This window comes from Mustelus asterias, chromosome 3 (genome assembly GCF_964213995.1).
Source record: "Mustelus asterias chromosome 3, sMusAst1.hap1.1, whole genome shotgun sequence".
NCBI classification, from domain to species: domain Eukaryota; kingdom Metazoa; phylum Chordata; class Chondrichthyes; order Carcharhiniformes; family Triakidae; genus Mustelus; species Mustelus asterias.
In genome coordinates this window covers 11,125,103-11,140,140 of record NC_135803.1, presented here as the reverse complement: position 1 = coordinate 11,140,140, position 15,038 = coordinate 11,125,103, and the positions used below count along the sequence as shown (strand labels likewise).

The following is a 15,038-nucleotide window of genomic DNA, read 5'->3' as shown; positions in this document are numbered from 1 at the left end:
TCTTCACAGTTTAAATAAGTTTAAAGTTTTAAAGTTTATTTATTAATGTCACAAGTAGGCTTACATTAACACTGCAATGAAGTTACTGTGAAAAATCCCCTAGTCGCCACACTTCAGCGACTGTTCGGATACACTGAGGGGGAATTTAACATGGTCAATGCACCTAACTAGCACGTCTTTCGGAGAGTGGGAGGAAACCGGAGCACCCGGAGGAAACCCACGCAGACACGGGGAGAATGTGCAAACTCCGCACAGACAGTGACCCAAGGCCGGGAATCGAACCCGGGTCCCTGGCGCTGTGAGGCAAGTGCTAACCACTGTGCCACCATGCCGCCCCCATAATATCCTTGTAAAATATGTGGTAGTGTTTCTATATCCTGCTTGGTTAAAGGAGATCAGAACTGCGCACAGCCCGCCAACACAATCCAATCAAAAGGTTTCACACAACTTCTCTGCTTTTGAATTCTAACCCGGCTGACCAGATTCTGTTCCCTCCAAACCGCCTGTCGAGTATTCGAGGGATTTATAGAACCTTAGTTAAGCCGCAAGTCAGTTCACTGGCCAAGCGATACCTGACTATGGTCTTTCTCTTCATCACAGCCTTGACGCAAGTGGAAATCATCAGAACCTACCCAGCTAAACAACCTGATGAGCTGTCCCTCCAGGTAGCGGATGTGGTCCTGCTGTACCAGAGTATAGAGGATGGTGAGTATTTTACACTCCGTGCGTACAGATCAGGAGAGTGATTAAACTATGCAGCTGATGACCAAGGACCATTGGGGGGGGGGGGGCGGGGGTGGTACATGGTGCAGCTGTGGTATATGTAAATGTGAGGTCATCCATTTTGGTCGGACTAACAGCAAAATGGGCTATTATTTAAATGGTAAAAAAATTGCAGCATGCTGCTGTGCAGAGGGACCTGGGTGTCCTTGTGCAAGAGTCACAAGGAGTTGGTTTGCAGGTGCAGCAGGTAATTAAGAAGGCAAATGGAATTTTGTCCTTCATTGCCAGAGGGATGGAGTTTAAAAACAGCGAGGTTATGTTGCAGCTGTATAAGGTGCTGGTGAGGCCACACCTGGAGTACTGTGTACAGTTTTGGCCTCCTTACTTGAGAAAGGATATACTGGCACTGGAGGGGGTGTAGAGGGAGATTCACGAGGTTGATTCTGGAGTTGAGAGGGTTGGCTTATGAGGAGAGACTGAGTAGACTGGGGCGATACTCATTGGAATTCAGAAGAATGAGGGGAGATCTTATAGAAACATATAAGATTATGAAAGGAATAGGTAAGATAGAAGCAGGGAAGTTGTTTCCACTGGTGGGTGAATCTAGAACTAGGGGGCATAGCCTCAAAATAAGGGGGAGCAGATTTAGGACTGAGTTGAGGAGGAACTTCTTCATCCAATGGGTTGTGAATCTGTGGAATTCCCTGCCCAGTGAAGCAGTTGAGGCTACCTCATTGAATGTTTTTAAGGCAAGGATAGATACATTTTTGAACAGTAAAAGAATTAAGGATTATGATGAGCGGGCGGGTAAGTGGAGCTGAGTCCACAAAAAGATTAGCCATGATCTTATTGAATGGCGGAGCAGGCTCGAGGGGCCAGATGGTCTACTCCTGCTCCTAGTTCTTATGTTCTTATAGCATCATTAACGTAGTAAATTAGAGTCGCGTCAAAAGTAGGCTCACATTAACACTGCAATGAAGTTGCTGTGAAAATCCCCTACTCGCCACACTCCGACGCCTGCTTGGGTACACTGAAGGAGTATTCAGCATGGCCAATGCATCTGAGGGTGATACGCTGACAAGAATATTCACCAAAGGCACCAGAGAAAACCATAAACTTCCATCTTTCATCCAAAGATGTGCGGGTAAGGGGATTGGCCATGATAAATTGCCCCTTCGTGTCAGGGGGACTAGCTAGGGTAAGTGCATGGGGTTATGGTGATAGGGCGTGGGTGGGATTGTGGTTGGTGCAAACTTGATGGGCCGAATGGCCTCCTTCTGCACTGCAGGATTCTATAACCTTAACTCCATGCCAAGGAACCTCCTACAGCGTACCACCCAGTCTGTGTCAGGGTGTTAATAATGCTTAAATCTGGGAGATCTACCATTACATCAACTAGTTCAGATTAGAGTCTCTGTCCCTCCCCTTGCCTCCCAATATACAAATTACCCAGTAATACATATTAACTCTTACTTATCAGTTATCAAAGGGCAAAGTCAGACAACAAAGTTCTAAACTCACAATTATTTACTAACCATCGAATTATGGTTAGCTGCTCTGAAATTTAAACATTGACTATCAGAATAATTATTAGATGGAGTTAGCTGATGACATAAAGAACAGAGGCTACACCGTTACGCCACAGTAATTCAGCAATAATTACTTCCTGATTGTAAACTTCTATTGGGATGGTGTCTGAGAATTATGTGAATTTGTGAGGCTGGTTTTAGGTTAGATGCCTGTGGTTGATGAGAAGTAAAGAGCTTTCAATAGCCTGTCTGCTGAACAGATTGAAGTTAAATGCTGGTAGATTTAGTTTTGTTCCCAGAGGCTGCATGTTCTGAGAGAGGAATGAAATCAGATTCCACAGGGATGTGCCAGGGGAAATCCGATGTTTAAAGTTTATTTATTAATATCATAATTAGGCTTATATTAACACTGCAAAGAAGTTACTGTGAAAATCCCCTAGTCACCACCCTCCGGCGCCTGTTTGGGTACACTGAGGGAAAATTTAGCATGGCCAACACATCTAACCAGCATGTCTTTCGGACTGTGGGAGGAAACCGGAGCACCCGGAGGAAACCCACGCAGACACGGGGAGAACGTGCAGATTCCACACAGGCAGTGACCCAAGCTGGGAATTGGACCGAGGTCCCTGGCACTCTGAGGCAGCAGTGCTAATCACTGTGCCACCATGCCGCCCTTGCAATTCAACAAGACCAAGACCATTATATTTTAGCTACACCTTCCAGAATATCCCTATATCTTTCAAGTCCCCGAAACACAAAATATATCAGTTTAAGTTTATTTATTAGTGTCACAAGTAGGCTTACATTCACATTGCAATGAAGTTACTATGAAAACCCCCGAGTCGCCACACTCCAGCGCCTGTTCGGGTACACTGAGGGAGACTTTAGCACGGCCAATAGACCTAACCAGCACGTCCACACAGACAGTAACCCAAGCTGGAAATTGAACCTGGGTCCCTGGCGCTGTGAGGCAGCAGTGCTAACCACTGTGTCACCATGCTGCCTTCACTGTGCACAGGGAAATAGTGAGGGCCGTGGTGAGAGAGCAGGAGAGTGGCAGAAATATCCAGAACCAGGAGACACAGGTTTAAGGTGATTGCCAAATAAATCAAAAACAGTATGAAGAAAAAGGTGTCTTTACTCAAAAAGCGTTAAATCTTTCTTTTTAAAATTCTTTCATGGGCGCACGGTGGCACAGTGGTTAGCACTGCATCCTCACAGTGCCAATTCTGGTATCGGGTGACTGTGTGGAATTTACACGTACTCCCCGTGTCTGCGTGGGTTTCCTCCGGTGCTCTGGTTTCCTCTCATAATTCAAAGATGTGCAGATTAGGTTAATTGGCCATGCTAAATTGCCTCTTAGTGTCAGGGGAACTAGTAGGTAAATATGTGGGGTTATAGGAATAGGGCCTGGTGGGATTGTGGTCGGTGCAGACTCGATGGGCCAAATGGCTCTTTCTGCACTGTAGGGATTCGATGATGCTATGAAAATGGTTAAACTGGGCACTAAAATACCTCTTGACCTTTTACAGGCTGGTACGAAGGCGAGCGTTTGCGAGACGCTGAGATAGGTTGGTTTCCGATGGAGTGTGCCAAGGTCATCACCTGTCAAGCTACAATCAGCAAGAACATGCAACGTATGGGCCGTCTGCTGGGATTGGAAACAAATGTCTAAGAGACAGAGCGAGTGAGCGAGAAAGGGAGAGAGAGAGAGGGAGAGCAGGTGCCATTAGGAAAGGCTCTGCATTTCCCCTTCATCATTCCCAGGGGATCGATGTTCTCCTGGCCTCACAGAGGGTGTGTCCAGGCCTTTGCATCACCTTCCTCGTCCGAGTCAAGCCTCAGAAGACAGTTGTGCGAGAGAATTCTCCTTTGACAGGACAATTGAGGCGTGGCAGGGGTGGGGTCGGGGGGGGGATGGGGTTGTATAATTGTAATGCAGTCAAGAAAATCCCAGGTTGAGTGGCCTGTCCAACATGGCACTTAGACCCGGACAAGATCATCTCTGCCGCTGCCCAGAGATAAATTGGGGAGCGGTTGTTCTGTTTTAACTGGACAAATAAGGAAAAGCCCCACCTCCCCCCACTGCCCTCCCCTCAAGAACATTGGATGGAAATCCAGAATTTGAGGGTTTTACTCTTGAAAGAAGCAGCAATCAATTGGACTGGTATTGGAATTTCTTCATGTAAATAATAGGTGTCTTTGAAGGAAAACTAAACTGTTTCTGCTGGACCGTTTATCAAACACACACTAAGCCATGAAGTCAACTACAGGGATGACCCCACTGCGAGTTGCTCTGTAGTAATGTTAATGTGATTACCATGCACTGAATAAAGATGCGGTTTATTAAGGAGGGTGAGGGAGGAGGAAGATTACTGATATTTTCTCAACAGTCCAGTAATCAGCTCGGAATTTGGTGCCTCCTTTTCAGGTGCTTTGGCTCATTCCCGCTGGCTTGTTTTATATTTTTCAAACTCTGTTGTATAATTCAAAAATCCATTCCAAAAAGAAAAATTTGCTTTGCTTTTTTGCAACTTCAGGACAAAACACTTTGGATCCAATCAGGACAAAACACTTTGGGGGCGATTTTACTAAAAAAAAGTCCAGAATGAGCATGAAAACGGGAAGTTTCAGATCTGTTTTTTACGGTGAGGCCGCCATTTGAATCTTATGACAATCTGTACAATAAAAAAAAACCTCAATCTGTTTCTCGCCAGCAGGGGAAGTGGGTGGGGCCTAAATTGCCCAAAAGCCGGCTCATTGTAGCAGAGGACGCCATTGTGCATGTGCAGGTTTTCCGTGCTCTGAGAGCACAGAGATCTGGCAGTGCCTCTGCTGCTATCAGCTGGCCTTCATGGCCTAGCACCCTCACCCCCTCCTGTTACCGCAGAGCTCCGCAGCCGATCACGATCCCCCCCCCCCCCCCACCGCCCGCCAACCTTGGCCCAGACCTCCCAACGGGGCCTTAATGCCCTCCGGTTCTACCGACGACGCCATCACATCTGGTCACCGGTGATGAGGGAACCATATATGATCCTCGCCAGAGAGAACCTTTCCCATCGTGGCCAGAGACAAGTGAGCTCAGACGATAGCGTCCCAGGCTCACTAATTCTACTTAAATCACCATTTAAATAGATTTAAATAATACTTTCAGCCATTGCACCGGATATCTGGTGCCGGTAAGATTGCGAGAGGGGGGAAATCGGGCGCAAACTGATTTCATGGCTCTCTCGCGATCTTACCGACCTGCACTGTCAGCCAACAGGGTGTAGCGGTCAGATCGCACCCTTTACTTCCAGTGTATTACTTGTGAAGTGTCAACACTGTTGATATCGGAAATGTGGCAACCAATTTGCACACAGCAAACTCCAGCAAATTGATATTTCCCTGGTCGTTTTTTTAATGGTTTGCGGGATAAACGTTGGCCAGGACGACAGGGAAAAGTCTTCGACAAATTAGCAACGTGGGATCTTTGGCATTCACCCGAGAGGCCGGACGGGGGCCTTGGGTCTAACCTTGCATCTGAAAGACAGCGCCCAAGGCAGCTCAGCACTCCCTCTGTACTGCACTGAGTCAGCCTGCATTGTGAGCAGTTTTGGGCCCCGTATCCAAGGAAGGATGTGCTGGCCTTGGAAAGGGTCCAGAGGAAGTTCACAAGAATGATCCCTGGAATTAAGAGCTTGCCGTATGAGGAACGGTTGAGGACTCTGGGTCTGTACTCCTTGGAGTTCAGAAGGATGAGGGGGGATCTTATTGAAACTTACAGGATACTGCGAGGCCTGGATAGAGTGGACGTGGAGAGGATGTTTCCGCTAGTGGGAAAAACCAGAACCAGGGGACACAACCTCAGGCTAAAGGGACGATCCTTTAAAACAGAGATGAGGAGGAATTTCTTCAGCTAGAGAGTGGTGAATCTGTGGAACTCTTTGCTGCAGAAGGCTGTGGAGGTCAGGTCATTGAGTGTCTTTAAGACAGAGATAGATAGGTTCTTGATTAATAAGGGGATCAGGGGTTATGGGGAAAAAGCAGGAGAATGGGGATGAGAAAAATATCAGCCATGATTGAAAGGCGGAGCAGACTCGATGGGCTGAGTGGCCTAATTCTGCTCCTATGTCTTATGGACACTGGAGAGAGACATTGACCCATGAGTTGGTTGCCAGAGTGCAGCCCCTCCTGAGTCTAAGTGTCTGACACCCTGATTTTATCTTGTTTATTGGATGATGTAGGATATCGATGTGTAGCTTTGATGCAGTCCTGTGTCACAGCTTCAGCAGTTTGGCCCCTCAGTTTTTGGTATGCCTGGTGCTGCTGCAATTCTACACTCCTTGTACAACCAAGGTTAGAACCATTATTTTTATTTTATTTATTATTGTCACAAGTAGGCTAACATAACACTGAAATGAAGTTACTGTGAATATCCCCTTGTTGCCAAACCGGAGCACCTGGAGGAAACCCACGCAGACATGGGGAGAACGTGCAAACTCCGCACAGACGATGACCCAAATTGGGAATCGAAGCCGGGTCACTGGCGCTGTGAGGCAGCAGCGCTAACCACTGTGCCACCGATAGAGGTGTTACAGCACACAAAGAGGCCCTTCAGCCCAATGTGTCTGCGCCAGCCAATGGGAAGAAACTAGCCGCTCATTTTAATTCCACTTACTAGTATCTGGTCAGTCGCCGGTTACAATGCTTCAGGTTCTGATCCTTTGAAATGAGCTGAGTATTTCAGTCTGGCTGGTCCCCTGACTTGATGGTAAAGGTTGAATGAAGGATATTTTTCTGTTGTTAATTTTTTTACTCCAAGTGACGAAGCCAATGCTCAGAATGGACCCAGCGAACCTGAATCTATTCCTTGCTAGCTCCAGAACCCAGATCCTGGAGAATATTCCATCACACTCTAGATGGTGTTGGTCGTGGGTTTGGAAGCTGCTGTCTAAGGAATCTTTGCGGGTTCCTGCAGTGCATCTTTGTCAATGTACCTTGATGATGGAGGGAGTGAACACTTTAGGAAGGGGTGCCACTCATGCGGGGCTGCTTTGTCCTGGATTTCCATGTGAGGACATATCACACAGCAACAAGGCAGCAAAGAGAGTGCAACAGCACCGAGCTCCCCTGACTGACGGGGCGGCACGGCGGCACAGTGGTTAGCATGGGTTTCCTCCGGGTGCTCCGGTTTCCTCCCACAGTCCAAAGATGTGCGGGTTAGGTTGATTGGCCAGGTTAAAAAAAAAAAATTGCCCCTGAGAGTCCTGAGATGCGTAGGTTAGAGGGATGAGCGGGTAAATATGTGGGGGTAGGGCCTGGGCGGGATTGTGGTCGGTGCAGACTCGATGGGCCGAATGGCCTCCTTCTGCACTGTAGGGTTTCTATGATTTCTATGAGCACTGCTGCCTCACAGTGTCAGGGACCTGGGTTCGATTCCCGGCTTGGGTCACTGTCTGTGTGGAGTTTACGCATTCTCCTCGTGTCTGCGTGGGTTTCCTCCCGGTGCTCCGGTTTCCTCCCACAGTCCAAAGATGTGCGGGTTAGGTGGATTGGCCACGCTAAATTGACCCTAGCGTCAGGGGGATTAGCAAGGTAAATATGTGGGGTTACAGGAATAGGGCCTGGGTGGGATTGTGGTCGGTGCAGACTCAATGGGCTGAATGGCCTCCTTCTGCACTGTAGGGATTCTATGATTCTACTTGGGTAGCAGATACGCGAGAGCTGAAGAGCTGCGCAAGGCTGAGTTCCAGCTTTTTCACAGGAAGTATATTCCAGGTCATGTTTGCGTCTATTGCTGCAAGGAAAGGTGTTTGTCTCATATCTGAGAGAGAAAAACACTAACACAGGATTTCTTTCCTTCACACTCAAGTTTATTATAACACAAACCTGGATAGAAAGAAATATTTGCTTGCTAAGACTGAACTTGTAATTTGCGGAAAAGAGAGAGGTGCTGTCAAAGCTTTTCATCCTGCACTCATCAGGACAAACACAAGAATGCCAAATTTCAAACAATCAAAACAATTTCTACTACTGGAGAAAAGGGTGCCAATTGGTTGGTAAGTTGACTCTGATTAGAGTCATAGAGGTTTACAGCACAGAAACAGTCTCTTTGGCCCAACTTGTCCATGCCAATCCAAGTTGGGAATTGAACCCGGGTTCCTGGTGCAGTGAGGCAGCAGTGCTAACCACTGTGCCACCGTGCTGCCCCGAATTGGTTGTGGCACTGCCATGCAGAAAGCAACAGGGAATGATAGGCTCCCTAAGTTACTGGGTAGTACAAGCTTGTATAAAGGAAAGTAATCCAGCTATAGTGCTTTGGTATGTAACCGAGTTTTCCTTTTACAACACGTGGCTTATTGCATAATCATCAAATTGAACAGGTAACAGCACTTCAATGATAAGGAACATAGGAGCAGGAGTAGGCCATTCAGCCCATCAAGTCTGCTCCATCATTCAATGGGATTTTAGTCATTTTCCTGCACTGCACCATCCCCATATCCCTTGATGTATCTAGAAATCTATCGATTAGCTGTCTCATAGAATGAATCATAGAAACTCTGCAGTACAGAAGGAGGCTATTCGGCCCATTGAGTCTGCACCGACCCCAATTCCATCCAGGCGCCATCTCCGTAACTCCACATATTTACCCTGCTAATCCCCCTGACACTAAGGGTCAATTTAGCATGGCCAATCAACCTAACCCACACATCTTTGGATTGTGGGAGGAAACCCATGCAGGCATGGGGAGAATGTGCAAACTCCACACAGACAGTGACCTGAGACTGGAATTGAACCCAGGTCCCTGGCGCTGTGAGGTAGCAGTGCTAACCACTGTGCCACCGTGCTACCCATATTGAAGACGCTCAATGAATGAGCTTTCATAGCCCTCTGGGGTAGAGAATAGAGAATTCCGAAGATCCACCATCCTGTGATAAGATGCACAGCAGCATCATTGGACAGTGAAGCAGTTAGTTACAGGGTAAACAACTTGCAAATTAGTTTATTTATTAGTGTCACAAGTAGGCTTACATTAACACTGCAGTGAAGTTACTGTGAAAATCCCCTAGTCGCCACACTCCGGCGCCTGTTCGGGTACACTGAGGGAGAATTTAGCATGGCCAATGCACCTAACCAGCACGTCTTTCAGACGCTGGGAGGAAACTGGAGCACCCGGAGGAAACCCACGCAGACATGGGGAGAACGTGCAGACTCCGCACAGACAAGAGTGACCCAAGCCGGGAAATGATATAATGGCGCTGAAATGATCTAAGGGGAGGAGAAATGTACTTAATTCCAATGCTAACATCAAATTTTCCATTAGCCATTTAAAAGATTCAAAAAAGAGAATACTTGAGAATACAATTAACCCAAGTGATAATATTCAGATTTTCCCACAGAAATTCTCAAATTTCATTAATATTCCCCTACATTATTTTGTCACTCAGATTTGCTATATAAAAGGTTGAATGATTTAAAATTCTCAACTGCACAGACATCAAGTCAGCTTTCTGCCACAACACAGTCAGTAATTAACCAAGCAAAGCCATTTGAGTGAGATTAGTTTTCAAACCACTGAATATATTTCAGGAATCCTTCACTCTCTTGCACTCCAGGTTTCTGTGCTTTCCAGCATTGATCGCGTTAAGTGAGTAGGAAAACAGAGAATCACAGAATTGCTAGGGTGCAGAGGGAGGCCATTTTCCATCATGTCTGTACCGGGTCTCCAAACGAGCGTCACGACTTAGTGCCATTCCCCTGCCCTTTTCTTCCATACCCCTGCACATTGGGTGGCACGGTGGCACAGTGGTTAGCACTGCTACCTCACAGCGCCAGGGACCCGGGTTCAATTCCACCTTCAGGTCACTGTCTGTATGGAGTTTGCACGTTCTCTTCGTGTCTGCGTGGGTTTCCTCTGGGTGCTCCGGTTTCCTCCCACACTCCAAAGATGGGCAGGTTAGGTGAATTGGCCATGCTAAATTGCCCCTTGGTGTCCCTAGATGTGTAGGTTAGGAGGATTGGTGGGGTAAATACTTGGGGTTATGGGGAGCTGGTCTGGGTGGGATTGCTCCTTCGTGTCAGGGGGATTATGTGGGGTTACAAGGATAGGGCCTGGGTGGGAATGTTGTCCGTGCAGACTCAATGGGCCAAATGGCCTTCTTCTGCACTGTAGAGATTCTATGATTCTATGTCTGCGTGGGTTTCCTCCCACACTCCAAAGATGTGTGGGTTAGGTAGATCAGCCATGCTAAATTGCCCCTTAGTGTCAGGGGAATTAGCAGGGTAAATGCATAGGGTTACGGGAATGGGTGGGATTGTTGTCAATGCAGGCTCGATGGGCTGAATGGCCTCCTTCTGCTCTGTAGGAATTCTATATTTTTCTATTCAAATAATCATCTAATGCCCTCTTGAATGCTTCGTTTGAACAAAATATTTCAGTGGGATTTTTGATCTCACATCTTGAGATCGTTAGTCTATATTACTGGTCCAGTCACCTAATAGCTCTGCCATCACATGCTGCTCACACCACAGCCTCCAACTAAAATTGACAGTAACACTGGAAATCCATAAAACTTAACAACGTTCCTCATTAGTTGGTTAAAAAAAAGATTTTGCACCTTTAATGACGTCAGGGCACCCTGAAGCATTTAGAGTTACAGAGTCATAGAGGTTTACAGCATGGAAACAGGCCCTTCGGCCCAACTTGTCCATGCTGCCCCTTTTTTAAACCCCTAAACCAATTGCCTGTGTTTGGCCCATATCCCTCTATACCCATCGTACCCATGTAGCTGTCTAAACGCTTTATAAAAGACAAAATTGTACTCGCCTCTACTACTACTTCTGGCAGCTTGTTCCAGCCACTCACCACCCTCTGTGTGAAAAAACTGTCCCTCTGGACCCTTTTGTATCTCTCCCCTCTCACCTTAAACCTATGCCTCTAATTTTAGACTCCCCTACCTTTGGGAATAGATATCAACTATCTAGCTGATCTATGCCCCTCATTATTTTATAGACCTCCAAAAGATCACCCCTAAGCCTCCTACGCTCCAGGGAAAAAAGTCCCAGTCCATCCAGCCTCTCCTGATGACTCAAACCATCAAGTCCCGGTAGCATCCTAGTAAATCTTTTCTGCACTCTTTCTAGTTTAATAATAGCCTTTCTATAATAGGGTGACCAGAACTGTACACAGTGTTCCAAGTGTGGCCTTACCAATGTCTTGTAAAACTTCAACAAGACGAGCCAACTCCTGTATTCAATGTTCTGACCAATGAAACCAAGCATGCCGAATGATTTCTTCACCACTCTGTCCACCTGTGACTCCATTTCCAAGGAGCTATGGACCTGTACCCTTAGATCACTTTGGGCATTGTGCGTTGGGCAGGCAGGCAAGGGGTTGGGGGAGGTTGGGGGCGCCTCCATCAGAAGCCCCCTTCTAACTTTGGGCACACTCCCCTTAAGCCCTTATGGTCCATTGGCTTAGGGACCTCCCTCCCCACCCCGTGGCCTCTTCCTCCCACACCCTAAACATCTACCTTGCTCCCACACACCTGCGCCCCCACCCCACCATATCCCCTCCTTGTCCCATCCCAGCATCCCTCACCGCAGGCCGTTCCCAACCTGGGATGCTGAACACTTCCCTCTCCATCCAGCCAGTCCCAGGAATTTAGGTTCCATTTCTTGATGCAGTTCCTCTTCTGTCCACTGTTGCTCTTGTCACTGTAGGGAGTAGAGAGTGCCGACCAATCCGATTGGCTGGCAGCTCTGTAAGGTGGGACTTTCTCTCGGGTGAGAGGGCAAAGCCCCCCCCGTGTAGCCAATCAGGGCACGCTTGAGTGTGGATTGGCCCTGGGGCTGGCGAATCAGCAGGGATGTGTTCTCCAAGGACTCTTGAGATAGTGGGAAGGAAACCTCTACCCCCCCATCAGAAATATTCTAGACCATTACTTCCTTTTAGATGTCCTCACACTGCTGGTATTTTATCCACTTCCCGCACTGTGGAAAAAGTGTTCATTCAACAACCCTTTACTGTGTGTTACGAAACAAAGCACTTTCAGACAATTAACAAGAACTTGTGAGGACAGTAGCACAATTAACAAGAACTTGGGCGGCACGGTAGCACAGTGGTTAGCACTGCTGCTTCACAGCTGCAGGGACCTGGGTTCGATTCCCGGCTTGGGTCACTGTCTGTGTGGAGTTTGCACATTCTCCTCGTGTCTGCGTGGGTTTCCTCCGGGTGCTCCGGTTTCCTCCCACAGTCCAAAGATGTGCGGGTTAGGTTGATTGGCCATGCTAAAAAAAAATTGCCCTTAGTGTTCTGAGATGCATAGGTTAGAGGGATTAGTGGGTAAATATGTAGGGATATAGGGGTAAGGCCTGGGTGGGTTTGTGGTCGGTGCAGACTCGATAGGCCGAATGGCCTCTTTCTGTACTGTAGGGTTTCTATGAGGAGAGACTGAGAATTTTATTTGAACGCAGCATGTTATTTGTGAGCTGGAATGCGCTGCTTGACAGGGTGTGGGAAGCAGACTCAACAGTAACCATAAATACTTGAGGGGGAGAAGATGGCAGGTCCATGGGGAAAGATCAGAATAGAGTTAATGGAATGTTTTTTTCAGATGTCATAAAGCTGGGTGGGAGGGTGAGCTGTGAGGAGGATGCAGAGATGTTTCAGTGTGATTTGGACAAGTTGAGTGAGTGGGCAAATGCGTGGCAGATACAATATAATGTGGATAGATGTGAGGTTATCCACTTTGGTAGCAAAAACAGGAAGGCAGATTATCTGAACGGCTATAGATTGAGAGAGTGGGATGTGCAACGAGACCTGGGTGTCCTCGTGCATCAGTCATTGATGGTAAGCATGCAGGTGAATGTAGCACAATCCATCATGCAAACCAGCCTCCCATCCATTGACTCTGTCTACACTTCCCGCTGCTTCAGCAAATCAGCCAGCATAATTAAGGACCCCACACATCCCAGACATTCTCTCTTCCACCTTCGTCCTTCGGGAAAAAGATACAAAAGTCTGAGGTCACGTACCAACCGACTCACCGAAGCTTCTTCCCTGCTGCTGTCAGACTTTTGAATGGACCTACCCTGCATTAAGTTGATCTTTCTCTACATCCTAGCTATGACTGTAACACTACATTCTGCACTGTCTCCTTTCCTTCTCTATGAACGGTATGTTTTGTCTGTATAGCGCGCAAGAAACAATACTTTTCACTGTAAATACATGTGACAATAATAAATCAAATCAAATCAAAGGTGCAGCAGGCGGTAAAGAAGGCAAATGTTGGCCCTCATTGCGAGAGGTTTCGAGTACAGGAGCAGGGATATCTTGCTGCAATTATACAGAGCCTTGGTGAGGCCACACCTAGAATATTGTGTGCAGTTTTGGTCTCCTTACCTCAGGAAGGATGTTCTTGTTTTGGAGAGAAGGTTTACCAGGCTGATTCCTGGAATGGCGGGAATCAGGTATGAGGAGAGACCAAGTCGGTTAGGATTGTATTCGCTGGAGATTAGAAGAGTGAGGTGGGATCTCAGAAACATATAAAATTCTAACAGGATTAGACAGGGTGGATGCAGGAAGGATGTTCCCATTGGCGGGGGAGTCCAGGAGCAGGGTTCACACTCTAAGACTATGGGATAAAGCTTTTAGGACTGAGATGTGGAGAAATTTCTTCACCCAGAGAGTGGTGAACCTGTGGAATTTTCTACCAAAGAAAGCAGTTAAGGCCAAAACATTGTATGTTTTCAAGAAGAAATTAGATATAGCTCTTGGGGCTAAAGGAATCAAAGGATATGGGGGAAGGCGAGAACCGGTTACTGAGTTGGATGACCAGCCATGATCATAACGAATGGCAGAGCAGGCTTGAAGGGCCGAATGGCCTATGTTTCAAACAGTTGGCAGTGACAGAACGGCCTCCAGGCTGGCATCATTCTTTAAGAAATGAAGGAATAAAACTTGCCATTAGGTGGCAGTAACACTGCAGCTATGAATCTAGGGCAGTCTCTCCAGCGCCCACTGTCGCTGGGACCACACCTCACTCATATTTCTTTCAGGTACATGTGCCCCAGGCTGCGCCAACACCAAATATGTCACTGCTGTGTTTTTCTTCACATGATTATTCTGGATCAGTGGTAAAATAGGCCACCTGTCAGATCCGGGAAAATAATTTCACTATTGTAGTGTTACTGCCACCTACTGACATGTTTGATTATTTTATATTAGCAGCACTGGAGATGGTCACTCGGCCCATCATGTCTGCTCTGGCTCTTCGAGAGAGCTATCCAATTGGTCACACTCTGCTACTCTCTCCCCATCAAACATAGAATCATAGAAGATAGGGGCAGGAGGAGGCCATTTGGCCCTTCGAGCCTGCTCCACTATTCATCACTATCATGGCTGATCATCCAACTCAATAGCCTCATCTTACATTCTCCCCATAACCTTTGCTCCCATTCGCTCTAAATGCTATATCTAGCTGCCTCTTGAATACATTCAATGGTTTGACGTCAACTACTTCCTGTGGTAATTAATTCCACAGGCCCACCACTCTTTGGGTGAAGAAATGTCTCCTCATCTCCGTCCTAAATGGTCTACCCTGAATCCTCAGATTGTGACCCCCGGTTCCCTACCATTGGGAACGTGCTCCCTGCATCGACCCTGTCTAGTCCAGTTAGAATTTTATAAGTCTCAGTGAGATCCCCCTTCATTCGTCTCAACTCCAGCGAAACAATCCTAACCTAGTCAATCTCTCCTCATACACCAACCTTTGCTGTACTCCCTCAAGAGCAAGAACATCC

General features: G+C 47.2%; 1 protein-coding gene across 3 annotated transcripts in view; it reads left to right on the top strand.

Annotated features, from left to right (window-relative positions):
• The window catches only part of LOC144486746 (rho guanine nucleotide exchange factor 26-like), a 204,128-nt gene extending 199,373 nt beyond the window's left edge, over positions 1 to 4,755 (top strand). For all 3 annotated transcript variants that reach the window (XM_078204785.1, XM_078204795.1, XM_078204777.1), the window contains 2 exons: positions 601 to 705; positions 3,785 to 4,755. In XM_078204785.1, the coding sequence (XP_078060911.1) occupies positions 601 to 705; positions 3,785 to 3,927 (248 nt within the window). In that variant the 3' untranslated portion in view covers positions 3,928 to 4,755. The remainder of the gene's footprint in view (positions 1 to 600; positions 706 to 3,784) is intronic.
• The last annotated feature ends 10,283 nt before the right edge of the window (positions 4,756 to 15,038 follow it).